Genomic DNA, 23,417 nt, shown 5'->3' with positions numbered 1-23,417 from the left:
TCAAGGCTCTCTGCTACACCACACGAGATCCTGACCGTAGCAGGAAGAAAGCCTCAGGAGCCCGGCATAATCAACTGCTTTGGCTACTCTGCAGTAAACAGAGAAGTGCTCCATAATGATCTGTATTTCCCTTTTCCAGACTGCTAAACACTATCCTTGTGAAAGGAATCCTAGCACTGTTTTTTTGCCACAAAACCTAAGCTAATCCGCTCTTTCATACTCAGCTTTTCACTGGAGATGATCACATGTGTCTTCTTTATCTATGTGTGACCTGTAGCCAGTAGGACAGACGCAGAAAACTGCAAAATGAGCATGAAGAAAGCTGTTCTTCCTGCATTCTCTGTGCTTTATAAAACTTGAGCAATCTGACTACAGCTAGCACATATACAATCAAAGTTAGCCCATTTTTGACCCCACACTCTTGAAACTTCAGTGCCGTGCCTGTGAAATGGGGGGTATAAGCAAATCTCTATCAAGCTATAAAGTTATATCTTTCCTAAATTTTCTGAAATAGAGATACCAAAATAATGAGTACCTTTGAAATTCCCAAGGGAAGAATTACAAATTTTGTATTTGGAAAGATTTTGATAACGTGCTGTAAATAAATGCACAGAGATCACCCAGAGAAGGAAAACAGAATTCAGGGGGTGGGGGGAAAGTAGAGTGATATAGATATTTGTTCCATTTAGGTATTTGTTCAATTAATCCCACACATCCTGTGCAGTGAGTGAAATGGGCACACTGTGGAAATAACTGCATAGGATCATGCAATCACAGATTACAACCTCACTCCCCCACACATAAGGGGTGAATTAGAGTTTCACAGGGAATCAATTTCACAGACATACTATTTTAGTGCAGTTTTCTCTTCTAAGAGCAAACAATCCTGTCCCCACTTCTCTGAATTTTAACATATGGGTTTATCCTAAACAGACTTGAAACCAAGATGCCCCAGAGGACACGCAATACACTGCCATCAGCAGGTTTCCACCAACTTTGCCTGCAGAAGAAGGTGAAGTCTCAGCAGTTAAGACATTCAGTTCCCCATCAGCTGTGATCACAAGAGCTTCAGGATGGAGAAGGCTGATCACCGTTCCCTAAGACTATGCCACTTTCAGGCTACCCACAGTACAGTCTCACCCCTCTCAAATCTCTAGTGGCAAATGAGTGAGGAAATGTTGAAACTTTAGATGAGCTTTGGCTGCATGAAGAGAAGATCACATGCAAAGACTTCCCTCCACCTGTTGCAGCTTCAGATTAAACATGCAAAATACATATACACAAAAAATAATAAATCTGGACTTACACAGAGGTGTTGCAATATTAGGCCTTTAAAATGCATAGCTTAACTCTAGGTATCTACCCATTCTACCCATGACCACATGTCATTTTTTTAAAAGAAATTTGCAAAGCTACTTACCCCTTTATTGGCAGCAATGCAGCATTCTGCTATTCTCAGCCACAGACGAGGGTTTGAGTGATATACCTGGACTGCCTCAATCAGGCACTCAAAGGCAGCTAAGGGCCTCCCAATATGCAAGAGCTGAATTCCACAATTATAGAGCAACTCATACCGTTTGTTAGTCAGTAGTGTACACATGGGTCTCCCTGAAAATTTTTTACCTGCAGAAAAGGATTACATTCATATTGGATGTGCAACTCAGGAGAGCAGAAAACATAACTCCAAGAGGAAGAGGGAAGCCGTGGGAAACACCCCAAAACTACCAAAAACCCCTTTCATTGCAGAAATTCACTAGGCTCCTTCTGTAAACAAATTTCTTTCACATCACAACTGATGTCAAAGATAAATTAATTGTATCGTTAGTAAAGACTGAAGTACATTAAATGCTAACCACGAATGTTCCTTGTCACTCAAGATAAATGTTACACAATAATACTGAATCCCAGATATGTGAGAATACACATCTTTGTTACTCATAGAAATTCCAGAAGAAAACCACTTTGCTGCTAACAAGCATGCAACGTTTTCTTGTCTTCACACTGATACCTAAGGCTGCACTTAGGTCCAGGGGAGGAACAAGAAAAACAATGAAATGCATGATAGTAAGCAGATTTTAAAGAAAACAAAAAATGAAAAAAGTTATAACTTGATCATGAAATGATGAAGACTGAGTGATGAGGCCCTCTACAGTCAGACGGGAGCGGCCTCACATTCACAGGCCCTGGTTCTGCTATCTGTTGAAGGGACAACACAGCCGGGCACAAACTGGTGGACTGTAAAGATGATCAGAGGGCTGGAGCACCTCTCCTATGAGACAGGATGAGAGAGCTGGGGTTGTTCAGCTTGGGGAAAAGAAGGCTGTGGGAAGACCCTTCAGTACCTAAAAGGGGCTTCAAGAAAGCTTGAGAGGGACTTTTTACAGTGGCATGGAGTGATAGGACAAGGGGGAATGCCTTTAAACTGACAAGAGGGTAGGTTTAGATTAGATATTAAGAAGAAATTCTTTATTGTGAGAGTGGTGAAACACTGTAACGGGTTGCTCAGAGAAGCTGTGGATGTCCCATCTTTGGAAGTGCTCAAGGCCAGGTTGGATGGAGTTTTGAGCAACCTGGTCTAGTGGAGGGTATCCCTGCCCATGGCAGGGAGGTTGGAACTACATGTTCTTTAAGGTACCTTTCAACCCAAACCATTTTATGATTTTATGAAATCATTTACTTGGAAAAAAAAAACCCCAAACTTAAGTATTATTAAGCAAAGCAAGAAAACTTATTATGTTTATTTTCTTGCTTTTGTATCCTTACAACAAAAGTTGATGGATAAAAGTACCCATAAAACTAAACAATAGATAAACATGTCTCATACAAGTAGGAAATTGTTCAGTAGGAAAGTGTGAGAGACACATCATCTTCCAAATGCTAATTTAACAGTATTATACTCCACATTTTCTATACCTTTCATGTTAAAAAAACCCAAACAACAAAACACAACAAAACCCCACTCATCCTTCATGCCCTGATGATTCTACCCAGTCAGCAGGACTACAAATAACCTATACAAAATATGTCACAAAAACTTTATTTTGTAATTCCTCCCTAACTTATTGTCAAAGTCTATAAATGAGGGACATAGTTGTCCCAGCCCCTCCAAGGTATATCAAGGAAAACAGGAAAAACAGAAGAACATATTTCATTATCACCATCCTCATCATGTATTTCTGGAAATAGCAACTATATTCTGAAATCAAGTTATCATCAAAATTCTCACCCTACTGTCTTCCACAAAGAGATGGAACACAAATTTTGCTGATAACTACTGAAACCTTCTACCCTCTATTTTCTTGATTCACCCACCCCTCTTCCACCACTTATTATAATCTCTTCCTTACCTGGATCTGAGCTGCCTGTTCCCAGCTGTGCACACGCATTATCATTTTCTTGCAAGGCTTTTTTAAAGTAAAAAATTCCTAAATTGTGCTTTCCCATTGCAAAGTGGATGCAGCCAAGATTGTTCCAGAACATACACCTTAGGCATTCACCTGGGAGAACAAGCAAAGACCATTTCCAGAAACTGAAAATTGTTGCTGAGCCCATGAAACGCTCCAACCACTCTCTCATGGGTCAGCATATTATGGCAGTCTATTAAACATGTTCGTCAGTGAGATGCTCATGGATTAAGGAATTACGTCCCAGTGTCACATCAGTTTTAATAACATACATTTCTGCACACCATTCTAGTTCTCTTGGAGAGCTGACCTATATGTAGGCAGTCACAGACTTCCAGGTCTTGTGCACCATATTCTAGGAGAGCCAAATATAAAGCCAGTTTGACAGACTGTAAGTTGAAGTGAATTCACCTGGAGGTTTCCATAGAAATTAGCAAGCAAGCACCTCAAGTTTTCTAACAGATGACTCTTGTAAAAGCAAAATTCTCAAGTAACATTACCTGCCTAAGTTTTATAAAATAAACAAATAAGCCAACCCAACCACATAAGCAGGAAATACACTCTTTCTAAATATATCACATTCAGGTAACACTGTAAAAGGTTCCTTCTAAATAATAAAGGACAAAAATTTAAACTTTAAACTTATTTGCTGGTAACAATCTTTGAAGGGTTACCATTGATAATAAAGAAATAAAGAAAAAAACTCACCCTAAAAATCCAAATAACCAAGAAACAGATCATTAACAAATTCAACAGATGTTATTTTAGCCAAAACACAGGAAGACTATTAAGTGAACATTCTACTGTGCAAATAGGCATTATGGCAAATTTTTTGAATGTTTTCTATGAAACTTATCTGTAAAATACAGAAGTTTAAACAATTTACTGAGAGGGTCAACTCAAACTTCTATCATCTAACAGTAATTTATGCAGCAATACCTACTAGGTAAAAAAAAGTCCTACAGGACAAGAAATTCGTAGTATTATCACAAAAACAGCATTGAACAAAGTAGCAAAGAAATTCAGTTAGTTTTACAGCACAAGCACTTTTTAAAATCCTAGCTCTTTACTGACCCAAGACAGCTTTCTCTCTGTATTTTTCAACTGAAGTTTTAAACTGTCAATTAAATCTCAAATAAATTTAAGTACTGTATACAGTGAGTGTATATATACAGAGGATATACTTATAGTATACAAATAACTTTTATGTCTAAAAAATTACACGTTTACATGCTGTTCTGTTTCTGAGCACGTCCACATATACTTTCCAGAGATAAAAGTAATTTAAAATCACATACAATAGAAGCCAAACTTTAACACTTCATGAAACATTTTCCCCACAATCATCATTACAACTGCTACAGTCTCCTCTCCAAGAACAATCTGAGATCTCAATTCTAGATCTAGTAAGTTGCCTTTTATTTCTTGATTTAGAGACTCAGTTATGAGCCTTGCAAATATTACACCTTCACAAATCCATTTTCATAGACAATCACAGCATTGTCTACAAGAACATTCACTGGAAAACACTACAGAGTTAAAAACATATCCAGCATATAAACTCATGACATTCAGGGCCTTCTCAATTAAGTAATCTATTAATGATTGAATTCAATATCAACAAGTAGTCCTATTATACTACACATTTAAGTATTTGCAGGATGAAGGGTTTCTATTTTACCTGTTTTCATGAAGCCTGGATGTTCAGCAATGTTTGCACTGTTTAAAAGTTTGACAGCTTTACGATAATTGCCTCTCAAATATTCAAAATTGCTCTTAAGAAAAAGAGAAGGAGCTGACTGTGAAGGAGAAAACAACAGTTAGTCCTCTTTTGGTTTATGGTTTCTACTGCTAGTGTTAAATCACTTCACAAACAGCTTGCCATTTTAAAAATAAATGGGCTTAGACCCAATTACTTTCAAGAAGTAGCATTTCTTTGTTGAACACATGATTAACAGTCACCTCCGAATTACCAAACTACGTATACTCTTTATGACTGCTCTCAAACCCACTGTTATTCTAGAGAACTCTGTTATGGCAGTGGCTAAGTGCAGAGGATCTCCAAACTTTCTTCCACCTGTATTCTAGTACACTCCTCCCCACACTTCCCTCCCTGCAATTACTCCTGGACTGTAATCTTCCTGGTCTGCCAACAGAGACCTCATGATCCAGAAGGATTTCTGTTAAACTAGCAGCTGTTGAAATGGGCAAAAGGGAACTGCTTTCTGTGTATGCCAGAATTAATCTTCTATGAACTGGTTTAAATCACCAATGACATAAAAATTTGTAATAACCATAACATCTGTAGTAAACTAAAACCTGTTTTGTGCTGTTTCAGTTAAAAAGCAAGCTGAACCTGTTCATTATACACTGTTTCACTGTTATTTTTGTATCGCAAACAACACAGGACATTTTTTAGCAACTGAAAACAGCTCAAATAAGAAAATTCTACATTAATTACACTTGTAAAAAGAGATTACAAACCAAACTCACTACATAAAGCATTGCTTCAGACATCTACCCTCAATAAGACCTTTTTTTGGTAAAGAACATTAGCAAATTCAGTTTTAAGATAGAGAACAGATCTAGATGTGAAAAACAATAGCCTTAAGAATACTTACATTCCCAGCTGTATTCATAACAGACTTGATCTCCCTTTTGCATGCTTTTAGTGACTTCATTTGGATATAGGCCCTCACCTTATACTGTTAAAAAATGAAATTTGTTAAATAATATACAAGAACTTGTGCAGTTTGCAAGATGACCTGTATCTAGGGACTTACTATGGAATATTTTATATACAATTTTGGGTAGTAAAAAGCTGTTCAAAAAGTCTTCATAAAAAAGAAATTCTATTCAGACTTTAAACAACACATTTATAGTCCTTGTATTTACAATAAGCAGATGAACATTTTGTTCACTGCTCAATGGCTACTCTATATTCAAACACAGATACTAGCACTTAAAATGACAAACTAATTAAAATAATCTAACCTCTTAATCTCCAGACATTTATCTACTAAACTGAAAGTACCAGTAAGTGAATGCTGATAGAGAAGCATTCTGTTTCTTCACATGTTTTTCAACAGAACAGTACAATGAAATAAAATGACAGCTGATTTACACTGTTGGAGGTCTAACAGATACAAAATCAGTGCAGCCAACCACAGTTTAAAGAAATTTTCATAAACTCCAGGTACTGAAATGGGGGAAGGGGTTGTGTGTTAGGCCAGTTTTTCCTGTACATGGATCTTACAAACCAGAAGAGTTAGATAAATTCATTCCTTTGTTTTACAACAAGGATAGATGGGGTATCATAATTCATGCTGAACTAGATTTGGAGATGGGACTTCATATTAAAAAAACCCCTTGAAGTAATGTTCTTGTATAAATAATATGCAGACACCAACCTGATGTATCTTAGACTTAGCAACTTCTATTAAAGCTCCACTTTCAGCTTTTTGATTCGAAGAATCTTTATTTGTATTATTACCTGACTGTCAAACAAAAAAATGGAACTGTTACTGTTAGTCACCTTTTGAGTTCAGTTGACAGATTCAAACTCACACGAAGACAAATATGTATTTAATAGTATTTCACAGTATTTAACATTGAAATATACACATACCACCAAAAATTGTAACTTGAACTTAACAATCAAAATCCACAAACAACCACACCAGTCTATGAAGAGCAGGATTCTATATTAACATTAGTGTTAAATTACATTGCTCTGCAGTTGAGAAGAATTCTTTTACCCAGAAGGATGATTTGCACATTCTAGAGTACCTCTTTAATATTTCCTTTAGCAGAATTACTATATACTTAAAGATAAAATATTTTATCTTAAGTGTAACATTCCATCAACAGGAAAAGACTGAAGTGTCCCTTTTTCACTTCCAAGTCACTACTGATTCTACTGATTTTTCCAAGACACATAAAAGATTTCACTTGAAAGTATGCCTCATACTTTCAGATACTGTGCAAGAGAGATACCTGATTTCCCATCCCATGCTACATAGTTGCAATGCCTTTCTGACACTGACCCTTCTCTCTCAAATTTAGGGTCTCATGTGGTCATAATCCAAGATAAACAAGGAAAACCATGTATATTTGACCCTGAAGACAGCTGTCTTTCCAATGCCTGTCTCTGACTCAAAGACATCTTCTTAGCTCCCTCAGTGTAAGAGAAAAGGGTGAAAGAGAAGGAATAAACAACTGCTGTACATAATTAACTCAGTTATCAACAGGTCTAAGTTGGTGTCTAAAGCTACAGATGATCTATCAGAGTTTTAAAATTCAAAAGTATTTTAAAAGACTAAATTTAGATTGAGTTAAAGCATACTTCTGATAAAGTGGCATTCATATGATTTTAAGCTTACCTCATTTTTTCCATTCTTGCTGTTATTGTTGCCCTGTGAAATCATTTTTTCCAGAACAGCAAGCAGATGCAAGGCTTTCTCAGCTTGGTAAGTTAACAGGTATAAGTCTACAAGCAAGAAGCACACAGCCTGGGCAAACTTCTCTTCTGTATAAAGCAAAGAAGTAAAAATGACTTTACAGCTCTAATACTAATCCTTCCAAACATGACTAAGAAAAAAAAAATTTACCACAAAGTGCATTTATGCAACATTATGAGAAAAATCAATATATTACATAAGAAAAAAAAATGCAACCATCTAAATAAATATATATAGTGAAACACATAGATAGGTACATATACTGAAAACAAAGTTCATTCATTCAAATGGCATCAGCATAGAAGCATAGACTAAAGACAGCTTAACAAGTATTTCATGTTCACAGATTCTGAGAATTGATTTAGGCAGATCAGCACCAAAGATGCAGCATCTGAATAGAGAGAGTCACATGAAAATGCAGAATCCCACAGAATTTGAAAAGATTCTGTACAAATATATCTGACTTCAACAGAGTAAGTCCCAATTATGCATACTGAAAACTGTGAGGAACTGAAGGAGAAACACAGTAGCATTTACTTAATTTATTGATAAGCACACACATTCTTCAGCCTTCTCACTTCTAAAATTCAACAGGGATTATGAAGTTATTTCATACAAGTATGGCAATTCCACTACACAAGGTCTCATAGCTCATAAAAGCTGCAGACTTTATATATATTCACATATGAGCACGTACAATTATGTATGACCTAGTGCAGGTATTTAAAAATATGAGTCCCTTGAAAAATAGACATCGACCCACAATGACTCAAAATACCAGATTTAAAATAATTTCACTAGTTTGTACATATCATTTACATAAATACCTTTTCAAGTTGCAAAAAATCCATTTCAGTTTCCTTATACTTGTCTGCTAAATGTCTCTGAAGTACCTTCCCCCCAAATTTGGTTGTTGTCCTTGATATAAGTAAAACATTCTTCATTCCAAACCCTATCTACTTTTTAAAAAGCATATTAGCCAAATAAAAAAAAAAAATCACTTGTCTGACAGTGAGAAAGACTGAATGATCTTCCTGTAATTATTGTGTGAACAAAAATCTTCTTTCTGTCTACATACCAAAAGGCTCTATAAACTGGTACAGCTTCTCCCCAACTGATATAGCTTCAGTATACTGACGCAGATGATACAGAATAACAGCTTGATTGTAGTAGAGCATACTGTTTTCAACATCATCCAAACCATCCATTTCTTCAACAACAGAGTGAACCTGAAAAAAACCCCATTCACTTCACTACAGACTTTCAGTACCCGTGATTTTAAAGTGTCAGATATTAAACAAAAAGATAATCCAAAACTATGAATTTCTCTAAAGATATGTAGGAGTTATAATCTAATAAACTTTATTGTTGTTGCACATAAACCCAGCAAAAAAATATACAATCAAATAGAAAGCTGTCAACTGAGTAGTAAAATAATATTTTCACTTTTTTATTATTTCACAAACTATTCCAGGCTAAGGAACTTTCTACTGAAAGAACACAGCAGGTCTTTCTACTGTTATAACCTCATATCAATTGCAACAATAACTAAAAACATAACTACCAAATATGTTATAAAAGATTAAACTGACTCAGATGTTTAAAAGTAATGTTATTTTCTTATTCTTTTATTAAATCCAAGGGACAAGGGCCAGAAGTTTTACTCCTATTTCATGGAAGATTTTACCACCCTTAGTAGTACTCAAAATCAAATACCATGTCAATATATTTGCATTACCTGGTTTTTCAGCTGGTTAAGGGTTTGTCTCAAATTGTCCGTTGTAGTCTGGTTACTTCTACAGAATTCTGCAACAGCAGTATTCAAAGTTATTTTGTAGTCATCTTTGTTGATGTCTTGAAGGGTATTTAGGTGTTGTAAGCAAGCATCATAGTTTCCAGCCTGGAAATTGCACACATATCAGAAACATTCATTAGAAGATACAAAGTGTTTCCTTTATCAATAGCAAGTGAAGTGAACTAAATGTCTAAACACATACTTCATTATTTATGCAGATTAACATGTATGAGAACTCAATATAAATATCCAAACTTCAAAAATAATTTGGTGGAGGAAGGACAAATTATGTAGTTGATTATTATAAACAGATGTTTCCATGAAAAGTGTTAAGTTTCAATACTCTTATTTCCTCAGTTTTCATAAACTTTTCCTGATTATGTGAACGTTGAGTGGTTGCAGTTGCTCACACAAGTCCCAGCCCAACATTTTATGTTCATCCTCCACTTCATCTGGATATACAGCGAGTTACAATTTAATCTATGTAAGTCAGCTTAAGATAGGTTGGAAAAAAAAGGTTGCCACTTTCCCAGTATAGGTTTAAAAAACATTTTTACAAGCTTCAGCTGTTGGATGAAGTATTCAATCACCCAGGCACGCCTAAACAGAAACTAGGAGCCAAGCATGATGCTCTGCTGATGTGTGATTTAATCGAAAAATCCCTTTCTTTGACCTCAGGAATAAACAAAGACTTCAGAAAGGCTCACCTCCGCCTGCTTTCAGTTTTGGTCTTTTCTGTGTTGGTACAGGAGGAATTTAGTGGCATCAAGGAATGAAAGAGAATTCCTGACTCTTTCAACTACATTAAGCCTAAATGACGCTTCACTCTGAACTGCTCAATTCCTACACAGTAATAATCACACTCAGCTCTTCCATATCAGGGTTACCTCCAATCTGGTCAGACAGATAAGCAGATTCATTTCCATCTCTGTCAGTGCTTCACAACCAAAAGCTAAGCTCTTAAGTACCATAACCACCCTCCACTTCCTCCTCCTTTTTAAGTTCTGTTCCATAGAGGTTCTCCTGGGCTCCCGACTAACTTCCTCTCTTAAGGAAAGAATCCAACAGAGAAGGGCTCTGGGGTCCTTCTCCTCTTCCCAAGAAAGTTGCCATTCTGCAGTTACTTTCAACAGAACCATTCCAGTTCCTTCAGTCTCCCATGAAAGCATACAACCTACAGAGAGATGCAGCAGGACCTTGACAGGCATTTTCACAGCTCTAAGCACCAACAGCATGGACTGCCTAGTGATCATGTGCACAAACATGGGGACTTGGAACTCAACTGCTGGTGTGTTCTTAAATTGAGACAGTTCATCTCCCAGTGATTCTCTTCCCGTGCTCACGCTCCAAGCTTCTCTTCATCAGGAGTAGCTTTCAGATCACAGCAACACAGCTTCTAATCATGGCTGGACTACAAACCTTGAACCTTTGAATGCTCAGCTTATTTTGTGATTTTTTTTATCAGCTAAGCGTCCTTTATGCCCCTCTACTAGACAAGATCTAGAATACAATAACCAATTTTATGGAAATTCTATCAAGACTGAAATTGGAAGTGTAATATGATAAAGCAGCATGCAAGACAGTCCACAACGCTATTCACAGCTACTCAAGTGCAAGAAAATTGGCAAACAAGGCATCAGATCAATTCTGCTCTCGTCTGTTGCTACCTCAGAACTCCATGAATTTAGGGAGCTCTTAAAGCAAGAAAAACATCATGAAACAGACCAGATACACTGGACCAGTATAAAAGTAAAAGTGAAGTCGATAGCAGATCAAAAGTACTTTAGGCATGTAGATCTGTGGGCAAGGTGGAAAACAAACTACTCTTTCATGTGCCTTCAGTTCTCAGGATCAAATGCCAGGGATAAAAACGTTATTGAAAAAGAATAATTGAGCTAGACAGCATTCAAGAAGACATCGGTGAACAGCATCAGCTACAGTCAGTTTAATGACCAACCGCACGCACTTCATATGACAACATTCCAGCAAAATTAAAGTACTGAGTGACACATACAAGCAGGAATCTCAAAAGAGAGCATTTAAATTCTTCCCCCCAATTTATTTCACACATCCAAAACTGAATTAACACAAGGCATTTTGGAGACAGAGATACAACAACTGAAAAGCAATTATACTTCCTGTCACACTAAATATAATTAGGAGACAATATAAGGAAAGAAATAAACCGGAAGTCCAGGTACCTGAATTTTAACACACACAAAAAAAAAATCTTCTGAGAAACACAAAACAGGCAGTAAATATTTCCTGTAGATATTATGCATAGAAGAATATGTTTTAATGCGAAGTGACAGAGCAGTATATAATGCTTTATGTGGAAGAATGATGCTAAAACACAAAAAGGTTTGCTTCCTTGCTGTTTTTTAAATACATGTGGTTCCTTTAGACCCTTTAACACAACATTTTTAGCTTGAAGTGATTAATTCTTCAGAGAGATCATGCATTTCCAATGCTGACACAGAATAGCAGCCTGCTTCTTCTAATTAAATCATCATACAGCTTTGAAGGTTACTAAGTTTTTAGAATCAAGATTAAACATGCTCTTGTTCAAGTATCCCCTTCAGACTTCTCACATCACATCACACAGAAAATGCATGTGCTGGTTTTACAACCCAACTAATGCTACTTTGATATAATATTCTCTTGATGCATTTGCAACTGTATTAAGAAAACAGCAAAACCAATTATTTAAGCCCACTTAGCAGTTATGTGGTAAAATAGATGTCTCAGAGTTTGGCTTTGTCTCACCTGAAAAGCTTGTAATGCACTGCTCGACAATTCCTTCTCCTGATCAGTAATCCCAGAAGTACCCGCTCCTTCATGTTTCTCAGTACCTTGATCTGTAAAGTGGACAGAAGATTACAAGAAAGTTTGCAAGTGTGATGATAGCTATGCAGCTTAAACATTTTGCTTCTTCCAGTTCTCAAGATCCTCCTGCCAGTACAAACAATTTTCCAGATAACTCCAGCAATCTCCCTACTACACTATATCCCAAGTTACATCTCCTACTACAGTATCCCAAGTTACTCTATACTAGTGAATTCCTCTCCATAAAATGTAAATTACTGTGCTCAATCAATAACCAAACTCCTCCAAGTTAACTGACAATCCATACATTTTAGATTTCTCTTTAAAGCTGCAACCATACACTAGGATTGTCTTATTTTGCTCAAAAACCAGCAGTGAGGGCCATGCATCATAAAACAGGTACCACACAGTGGGTGAGATGAAAAACCCGTGCATCCTGTACACTGCTTCCTAAACAGCAAGCAAGGGACGCTCTAGGGATCAACAAAAACCAGAGTAAACGCTGGAACTTCCACACAGCTCCCTGTGGAAAAGTATCTCCTTAAACAAGAGGTTGCAGTAGAACCATCATTGTTAATAATCATTGACAGACCTGAAACATTATTTAAGAAAACTCTCTATACTTTTGTACTCTTCAATATATTCCATCCAATGCTGTCTGGTGATTATACTGCAAGGCACAAGCAAATGCTGCCTATTCACTCTTTCAGCCTCACTCCAAATCTTACAGAACTTTCTTTGAATCATCTCTCTTTCAAGGTAAGCAGGAGCAGTTTATTCTGTATCTTCCTCACATTTTTTTTCTCAGAATCTCTTCCAGTTCTGCTATATCCTTTTCCAGACTAAGACACCAAGAACAACCTGCAGCAGTTATAATGGTGGACCCTTTATGCATTTATATAGCAATGTAATAAGGTTATAACTGTCTTCAATTTCTTTTAATAGAATTCCTAATAGTTTGTTTCACTCACCATTGAGCATATTTTTCAGAAAGAAGTCAACTAAATCCTTTTCTCATCATGTAATTAAGAATTCAGTGAAGTTGCATTAAAAAGCACAGGAAGGATATTCCATGTCAAAGAAGCTGAAAAAAACCCCAAATCACTAAGCCCTTCCTTGTGCTGAACACAAACTACTGGAGAAAAAAAACCCAACCACACAACCACCACACCAGACAGATTATTTCTAAGAGCATTAACTAATGTGCCAGAACGTACAAAAATCATTTAACGTTTTTCAAACAAAGACTTTATAAAACAGCAACGGTTTCCACTTTTGCAGAAAATTATTTCTTGAATTTCACAGTGGAAGATTTGCTCTAAGCTACCTTTTGCTATCTTAAGAGGCTAGGTAGGCTTTCTAAACTTAATGCCTTCTTTCTCTTACCTAGAATTCAGAGACATAATGCAAACTCTGCTAATTTTGTTTTCACTTTGAACAAATGAAAACACTTAGCTATGAGCTCCTCTGCAAAATCCATTCCCCATCATCACCAATATATCTGGATTGCCTTGCAGCGACTAGGAAAATTTACAAATATAGGACAAACAACAACAGTAAGGGGCAGCCAAAATTCAGAAGATTCGTCAATTAACATCCACAGTGAGCATAAAACAGACTTACTAATCTATCAAGTTTGTGCCTGTTGCTGGGAAGATGGTGACATCCCTTCCACTGCCCTCTGCAATAACATATTTGAATGAGAATCATAAATTGGTTGTGACTTTCATCCTTCATAAAGATGTCAACAAAGTTGAGATTTTAAAATCTCAGCAATCTTATACCTGCAAGCATGACCCACTGTGATTTAGACAAAATTCAGGATTCAGCAACTTCAGTACTCTGGAGGGATGGACCCCCAGGGGCCTACACCTGCTATAAAATCTGACTACATAAGGCATTGATCAACACCACTTGCACTGCCTTCTCCTTGAAAGGGAAACGCAGAAGAGAGATTTAAAACACAAAAAAGCTCAGAAAATTTTGGATGTGCCAAAGGCTTTCTGCAACAAAAAAGGAAAGGAACAAGAAGCACCTCTCCTTCAAGCTAAATATAGCACAGATTTAATTCCCATTCTAAACCTCCTAAACCTTCTGGTTTATACAGATGAACAGAAAGCTATTTCCCTCCAAGGATCTCTAGAACAGCAGCAAATAAGCAAATGCAACTTCCCTCAAACGTTCACACTAACAGTGGCAATATCTGCTTTACTTGCTCAGCATGACTTCGACATTGTGCTAGTAAAGGTAAACACAGTGCAGAGCCTTGGGACTCCAAAACTTTTGAAGCTGATAACACTCAGTCTGACCAACAGGTTCCTCACATACAAGTTTACCTAGCAGAGGGCCATCAACTACCAAGTGCATTACTGATTACTGCCATTGTATGTAGGGTTCGTAAAACCAGCATCTCAAATGAAGTAATCCTGAAGTAAAATGTCTTCAGTTAAGTTACAGATAAACCAAGAGACACTTGTCTAAGGTCTGCAATAAAAGCACTGCTTACACAGCTGTATTATATATATTTCCTAGGGAAAAAATCAGGACAGGTCTTCAGATTTCACTGTGTCTGTTAGCCTGCTGGTACATTAAAAAAAACCCCTACTTTAAACAAAAACAGAGCCCTCCCTTCTCCTGTAGAGTCAGTTGTATGGCTGTAATCCAATCAATCACGCCTACTACCACTCAGTAAACAAAGCAGGTTTGTGAAACCTGAACTGGAAGCTTATCAAGAAAACAAAACTAAAGTCCAGTCAACTTATTTCACAGCATAGTTTTATCCTTTGGAAAAAAATGCTTTGGATACTCTCTACCCTTTTTGTCCAAACACACCTGAAACACGTTAAAGAGTTAAAAGTCATTCCAGTCTAATATAATACGAACATTCTTGTTTAGCCCGGGATCTACTGCTTCAGCTCATCTTTATTAGCAAGAGATCCCTCCGACAGGAGTCGCCTGAAAGCCGGCACAAGACACTGAACAGAACCCACCAATTCCACCTAGATGGGTGGGGAAAGTACTCCTCTTGGCTGCAAAAGACTATCTCAGCGCTTGCAAATAAAACTATTACTTCCATATTCCTTGAGGCATTTCAAAGTGAAACAGGTAGGAAAATTGTTCCTTGGCAAAAGATACAGCACACCGCTTGCTTGCTCTGACCTACAGACATCCGGCGTTCTCGCAGAAGCACCTGGTGTGGGTAACACACAGCACATCAGTCACCTCTGACACACTCCCATCCATAAGGCAGCTACAACTATCAGCTGAAATATCCAGAACTGTGCAGACTCTCTGCTTCACAAATGACAGGACTTGATTTGTGTCTGTAAATTGTACTAACATATGGACCCGTTTGTTTAACTTTCCATTTGTCCAACCTTCATGAGTACAGAACAACTCCAAAACTCAAACTTGTCAGGCTCGTGAGGAGGGGCAAAAAAGGGCAACCTGGAAAAGTATGTAAAAATCAACCACTCAGATTTTGATCTGGAGGAAGCTGCTGCACTGAGCTGGAAGTCAAAGAATCAAGCCAGGGAATTATCTTCCTAGCTATTGATCCTGGGGCTGAGAAGCAGAAACACTGTGTCACGGGGGCTGGTTTGCTTTGCACAAGCAGGCAGCTGCTCCTAGTGGAGAAGTTACATCATGGTGGACAGCAGAACTTCAGGAAAACTGGCTCTATGAGAGGAGAACAAGGAAAAGCATGAGACTGCCACCTGACATGGGAGATTGCTCTCCTCATGGGCTTGCTGCCACAATATCATAAAAGCAACAAGAAGTCACATCTCCCACATACACATACCTGAAGACACCTGAGAGTGACTGCAATCATTATCCTTCTCATACCTGCTCTCCGTTTCTCCAAGGACTGCTGTTCCTGAGCTCTCTTGTTCCTACGCCCTGTAAATTACATCTTGCATGAACTGTGCTGTTGAACACCAGAGTATCTCTGGAATTATTTTTTATTTCCAAACTCTACAGGCAGGGGGATAATCTCTTTCTTGAAAGGTGAGGAATCTATCACGTGACTCTTGCTCCAAAAGCATTTTGAAAGGTATGAAGACCAGCTGGTGTCCAGCCTTTATAAGATAATAACAGTTTGTGGCACCAAGACTCACACTTTAGTTTTTGTATGAAGCCCTTCACTAGCAGTATAGGTATAATAGGCTTCTTTTGTGTTGTGCAATAAAAAGCAAACACTTCTCAGTGGAAAGCTAATTGTAGCTTGCTGTTATGAACAAGTACAGTATGTAGAATATCTTGCCATAGCTCATGTCTCTCAAGGAACTGAAAAGCTCCTTCAACACTTCAAAGAACAGCAATAAAACATATTGAAAAATTAATGCCGATTTTTTTCTTGTAGTTTAGGAGTCACTTACAGTTCTTATAAAATACACATGATAGTTTAGTAAACATCACTCAATACAGCATACTAATCTTCCCCATAATTATTTTCCAGATACTGAGGCATTTCATATTTAGCATCCAGAGAAAAAAATGCTTAACATGATTTTAAATAATGCTCCCATCACATAAAACCAACTGAAAAAAACCTGAAGAACACAGGTGACCAGTGACAGGACCCAAGGGAACGGCATGAGGCTGTGTCAGGGGAGGTTTAGGTTGGATATCAGGAAAAGATTTTTTTATCCAGAGGGTCCCCAGGGAAGTGGTCACAGCACTAAGCCTGACAGAGTTCAAGAAATGTTTGGACAATGATTCTTGGGGATGGTCCTGTGCAGGGCCAGGAGTTGGACTTCGATGATCCTTGTGGGTCCCTTCCAACTCAGGATATTCTACAATTCTGTTAAGTAGAATTGTGCAATTCCATAAGTAAGGCTTTCCTCCACATCGCCCTCTTCTCCAACCTGTCCGGAGCTGCCATCTGAGGGAAGGACCATTCCTGCAACGAGGACTTCTTGCACGATGGGGAATCTTATGGGGGAGGGACAAACAGGAGCTTATCAGTGCTAGGGAGTTACACAGCAACTGCATTTGAAATTTATTTTGCCTGTTTACCAGATGACGACTTATTTTTTAGCGATCTCGGTGATTTCTCTCTACAGGGTCCTTTCGGGCCCGAGTTCAGTGAGGACCCTGGAACCAAAGCAGCATCCCTGAGGGAATCTGACTGAACTCCAGCAGCACCACTAGGAGTTATAATCTCTCTCGCACCCTCCGCATGCCCCAGTTTAACAAAATAACCCAGAAGCTCGACTTCTGTAGGGGTTATTAAACCCTGGAAAACACCCCCTCCCCGCCAGTAAGTCCATAGGGCGCTCCCCACCGAACCCTTCCAGGCCGGGAGGGGGCAACAGCCCAGCGCCGCTTGCCGAGGGCACGGAGGGCCCCGTCCGCACACGGGCCGGCCGGTGACCCGGCAGGTGTCACATGGGCCCCCTCAAGGCGGCCACCGTGGCCCCGGACAGCGGGGCACTACTTCCTCGGCGGAAGGGCACAGCATACTGCAGTCCCAGCAACCGTTTCTCGCGGTGCTCACCGCCCCCCGCGCGGCCGCGTATCCCTCCGCGCGGGCGGCCCGGGCCCTGGGCGGGCACGGCAGGGCCGCGCCGCTCCCCCCGCACTCACCCGCAGACTTGTCCGCCGCCATCTCCGCTGCCGCTCCGTGCCCGACCACGCAGCCCGAGCGCGCCGGTAGTTGCCGAGAGTCCCCTTCGCGCTGCGCCACAGGCGCTGACCGACCTCAACCACCGCCGCCGACACCCGGCCACTGTCCCCCCGGGACTACTTTGCCGCCGCCGCCCTGCGCGCGCCTGGCCCGCCCCGCCGATGCGCCGCCCGCACCGATTCGCCGCCGCTTCCGGGTTCCCGGCGCGCCCGCGACGTCCGGCCGTTACCGGGGCAGCGCGGACGTGACGTCAGGACGCCGACGGGGAGCGGGGAGGGGCGGGGCCGCCATGTTGGCGTGTAGGGACCGGGAGCGGCCGGGGGGGGCCACTGTCCAGGACTGCGGCGGCACGAAGCGCCCTGGCGCTGCTGTCTCGGACGGGTTTTGTCTTTGCTGCCAGGTTCGGACGTGCCGGATCCTAATCAATGTGTATATCTAAAAGAGGGGTGCCAGTAGGGTGGAGCCAGGCTATTCTCTGTAGTGCCCAGCAGTAGGACAAGAGGGAACGGGCAGAAACTGATGCACGAGAACTTCCACCTGAAAAGGAGGAACTTCTTTACCGTGTGGGTGACTGAGCACTGGAACAGGTTGCCCAGAGAGGTTGTGGAGTCTCCCTCACTAAAGATACTTAAGAGCTGTCTGGATGCAATCCTGTGCAATGTGCTCTAGGATGACCTTGCTGGAGCAGGGGGGTTGGACCAGATGACCCACTGTGGTCCCATCCAGGCCTGCCCATTCTTTGATTTTGTGATTCCCTCCGGAGCAGCCAGTTGCTGGTAGTGGTGACCTGGAGGCTTCCGTCAGGTGTCACCAGTTGCTGATGGTGAAACCTTCAACATATTCACTAGTTTATGTGGATTATCAGCCTGACTATCTAAAGTATTGTAAAGGTGCTCATCACCACAGTAGTTTAAAGAGACAATGTGGCCCGGTGTCTGCATCCTATATTCTTTCCCAAGTGGCTGTTTGGGCACCAGAGACCTGAGGAAGCCCAGGTTCACACCAGGAGTTTGAAGTGTCCCTGGAATTCAGTGCTGGGGTGGGGAGGGGGAAAGGGGCAAAGCACCTCCTTTGTCATGTCCAAATCGCATTTGTGGTGGTTGTCATTATCTTTGTCATTAAAGTACCAGGCATGGGATAAACGGGATTGGCAGAGTCATGAATATGAAAGATTTTTAAATGTTTGTGAAATTATTGTACCTCTGTGGCAGTAGTGAGGCCACACCTGGAGTACTGTGTTCAGTTCTGGGCCCCTCAGTTCGGGAAGCACACTGAGGTGCTGGAGTGGGTCCTGAGAAGAGCAACAGAGCTGGTGAAGGGTCTGGAGCACAAGTCCTATGAGGAGCGGCTGAGGGAGCTGGGGTTGTTTAGCCTGGAGAAGAGGAGGCTCAGGGGTGACCTTATTGCTCTCTACAACTACCTGAAAGGAGTTTGTAGCAAGGTGGGGGTCAGCCTCTTCTCCCTGACAACCAGCAACAGCACAAGAGGACATAGTCTTAAGCTGTGTCAAGGGAGGTTTAGGTGGGAATTTCTTCACTGAAAGGGTGGTTAAACACTGGTACAGGCTGCTGCTCCGGGTGGTGGAGTCACCATCTCTGAAGGTGTTCAGGAAATGACTTGGTGCTTTGGTCTAGTTGACATGGTGGTGTTCAGTCACAGGTTGGACTCGATGATCTCAGAGGTCTTTTTCAACCTAATTGATTCTGTGATGACTTGGATATACTATCTACAGCATTTAAGCATTCACCTGTGCTAAGAGGTATCTTTGTGGGCTCAGCAGCCACGTGTTGTTCAGATTCTTGGGTAGGGTCTCTCTGGATGAGTGCAGAGGAGCCAGACAGGGGGTTCCTTTTTCAACCCCCATATATATACAATGGGAGGAGGGATGAGGTAAGAAAAGGCCGCAGGGGTGTCCCCTTTCAGGCATCAAAAGGCTTCCTGTGCGTCTGTCCCTTGGAGTCAAGCTCCCGAGACACAGGGACAGTTACCCTTAATTGCCACCATCATCGTGCTGCGCCTCTACGTGCTTGCTCTGTGTCACAGTGTGGACACTGCTTCCACAATATTGTCACCTCTTAATATGGGAACACTTTCTTGTATTATTTCTCCAGATGTGGTTCTCCAAGACTTCCTCCGCCTCTTCTTCATTTATTCCTGTTAAACACTGACTTGTTTTTCTACTTGTGACAGCAAGTGTAGATATACCCAGTTCTGATTAACAGGTTTTACATTATATGATTTTGGCCTTGCTGCCAGCAGACAATGTTTGTCAAGAAAGACCAGACTATCTGAGGCAGACTGCACCTATGGTATGCCTCTGGTACATTAGATAAAGGTTTACTTCAGAGAGGTAAGGTTTGTAGGCAAGGGTAGGTGATGCTTCCTTTAACAGAGGGATACAGTTGGAAAAAAAGGAACACACTTTAAGACACATTAGCTCTGAATACCTTTAAGCCACAGCTTTTAATGAGCCAGGCCCTGTAAAATGAAAGATTCTGAAAAGGTTATTTCAAGAATTTGAACAGCAGTATGATTCTTTCTGTTTTGTAACTGAAGTTCTGAATACTCCAAATTGTGTTTAATAAATTCTGTTATCACCGCTATTATGTTGTCATTTTATTTATAAGTACATATATATGTAAAAACCATCCTGTTTTGGTAAGAAATAGAGGCAAAAGCACTGTGTTATGAGAGTAGCTGCATGTTCTCTCTGACTTTTATCGAAACAACAAAGTCACCAAAAATTCACCCTGAGTGATAGAGCTGGAATGTCCCATGTGGACCTGATGTGGATGTGTGTCCCTCTCCCTTAGCCTTGGTACAGTGTTTACTGCCAGTACCTGAGCAGTAGCCTGTTTGTTCTGGAGCATTCTGCATCAGGATGGGCACCACTGTAAATTTATCATTCCCTACTGTAGCTTTTCTCTGATAATCCTGTCAAAACTCATTTAGCTTCAAGTGTGGCAGCCCTGGTATCCAGCTGCTTCTCTGTTCTACATCATGACATCTAGAGGACAGTTGTATGAGTTTGCTTTATCCATTTTGCCATTATTTTACCACAGAACTTATTTACCTGAGGGGTACTTACAGCAAGCTTTGGTATATCTTCCCGCATCATTTTACCATGTTTGTGGCTTGTAGTTCCAAAATAATTTCTTTTTTTCCATTTCTAAGGGACAGACAAAGCATTTGTGTCAGCTGGCCTTTTTTTCTTTTTTTCGGTATGTATGATTTTAAAAAGGAACTTAAATAAAATCAGGTATTTCCTCTCTTCTTATTAATAATAAAATCTTAATTGTTTATGTTGTGGAGAGTACTAAAGGAAGGGAAGAGACACCTGCCCTTTATTGCAGTTCAAACATACAGTCATGCAATCAAAAATGTTGACATTTTTCCTTCAAAAATATTGTGGTAGCATCACTACCTTCCTCTAAGGACAGGGAAGTGGGTTTCTTGCCTACATGAATGTATAATTTGCATTCTGCTTGGGGTCTCCGGACTCAGGGAGGCAGGCACGCCATCTGCTGTGGAAGGTACAGAATAAAATCAAATACTATTTGAGAGACTAAAAAAGTGTGTGGGGGGGAACCCCACTTCTAAAATATTAGCTCTCCTGGAGTTTTGTTCTTTCAGGAAAGAAATTTCCACAATTCAGGCTTTTAATCCAAAACTCATTTTGAAGAAAACAAATATGGTACAGAGACAGGCAGATTTTTCTAGGTTTCTTTTGCCCATTTCTATGCTGAATCATAATAAGCCCAAATCAGCCAAATGTAATTTGTAATGTGGGAGGGGAGGGGGGGAAGTTTCGGGGGAATAAAACAAAGCTGCTCCCAGACAGAGAGTAGTCCCAGCATCTCATTCCTGCCTTGTACAGTACCTTCCTTCAGCAGACTAGATTAAGTAGAAGTAGGCCAGGGTTTCCTCTCTGCTTTTGGCCCCACAAAGCAAACTTTTCAAGGCTCTACTTTAAGTTCTTGGAGATTCAAAAGCAGCAATACAGCAATCTCCTACCCAGCTTTGCAGCAGTAGATGAGATGTAGATAACCTCTCCACTGATCATATGAGCAAGACCTGGCTAGTAGAGGAGAAAATCAGGATTTGTGACACCTTCAATCACTGTCAGACTATGGAAGAGAGTATGGCCAGCTCCAGAGGGAGCTGTGAAAGTTACAATTCTTTTGCCAGATTCCACAGTATGGAAATCTCAGCAGCAATTTGTTTGCCCACATTCCAAAAGACAAATGATTTAATGTAAGAAATATTTTCTCTGTTATTAATAGAGGTCCCTCTCCTTTGCCACTGTAAAGCCTTTACCCCCTAGGTGGCACTATACAATAAAGCAAGGCATGTTTAAATACTGTTTTCCCCCTACAGGTGACAGAATCATAGTCACTAAGGTTGGAAAAGACCTCCAAGTTCGTCGAGTCCAACCTTTGACAGAACACTACCATACAAACTAAACCATAGCACTAGGTGTCACATCCGGTCGTTTCTTGAATACTTCCAGGGATAGTGGCTCCACCACCTGGATCAGCAGTCTGTTGCAATGCTTAATCACCCTTTCAGTAAAAAAATTATTCCCAGTGTCCCACCTGAACCTCCCCTGGCACAGTTTGAGGCAATTCCTCTTGTCCTGTCGCTGGTTGCCTGGGAGAAGAGGCTGACCCCCAACTGGTTAGAACCTCCTTTTCAGGTAGTTGGAGAGAGTGATGAAGTCACCCCTGAGCCTCCTTTTCTCCAAGCTAAACAATCCCAGCTCCCTCAGCTGCTCCTCATAGGACTTACTCTATAGACCCTTCACCAGTTCCATTGCTCTTTCCTGGATTCACTCCAGCACCTCAATGTCTTTCTCGTAGAGAGGGGCCCAGAACTGAACACAGTACTCCAGGTGCGGCCTCACCAGTGCCGATTACAGGGGGACAATCCCTTCCTGCTCCTGCTGGCCACACTATTCCTGATACAGGCCAGGATTCCCCTGGCCTTTTTGGCCACCTGCACACACCGCTGGCTCGTGTTCAACTGGCCGTCGACCAGCACCCCCAGGTCCTTTTCTGCTGGGCTGATGGAATTCTTATTTACAATGTAAACTAGTGTAAGTATGCTGAATGTAGCTATTAGTCTCAGCTAGGTAATCCTCTTTTTCTGAAACTGTTTCTCTAAGTCAGTAAAACACACTGATGTGAATCTCATCTAAATTCAGTATTTTTGCTTTCCGAGTGCTATATTTTCCTGGAAAATTATGGTGCATCACAAGCTATTAGTTTTTGTTCTGTCTGTGTGCAGTGAATAAACCAGCATAG

The 23,417-nt window shown here is 40.5% G+C and overlaps 1 protein-coding gene across 1 annotated transcript in view; it reads right to left on the bottom strand.

Annotated features, from left to right (window-relative positions):
- Positions 1-18,230, bottom strand: part of CNOT10 (CCR4-NOT transcription complex subunit 10) — a 32,524-nt gene extending 14,294 nt beyond the window's left edge. Inside the window, 11 exon segments of the mRNA XM_017818024.1 lie at positions 1,421-1,623; positions 3,348-3,497; positions 5,086-5,203; positions 6,026-6,109; positions 6,815-6,901; positions 7,787-7,932; positions 8,943-9,093; positions 9,603-9,764; positions 12,426-12,517; positions 16,332-16,385; positions 18,075-18,230. Coding sequence (XP_017673513.1) covers positions 1,421-1,623; positions 3,348-3,497; positions 5,086-5,203; positions 6,026-6,109; positions 6,815-6,901; positions 7,787-7,932; positions 8,943-9,093; positions 9,603-9,764; positions 12,426-12,517; positions 16,332-16,385; positions 18,075-18,096 — 1,269 coding nt within the window. The 5' untranslated portion in view covers positions 18,097-18,230.
- Between the last annotated feature and the right edge of the window lie 5,187 nt (positions 18,231-23,417).

Source organism: Lepidothrix coronata, unplaced genomic scaffold (assembly GCF_001604755.1).
Source record: "Lepidothrix coronata isolate B3197 unplaced genomic scaffold, Lepidothrix_coronata-1.0 Scaffold64, whole genome shotgun sequence".
Taxonomy (NCBI): domain Eukaryota; kingdom Metazoa; phylum Chordata; class Aves; order Passeriformes; family Pipridae; genus Lepidothrix; species Lepidothrix coronata.
The sequence above is the reverse complement of the archived record's forward strand: the minus strand, read 5'-3'. Positions and strand labels throughout refer to the sequence as shown.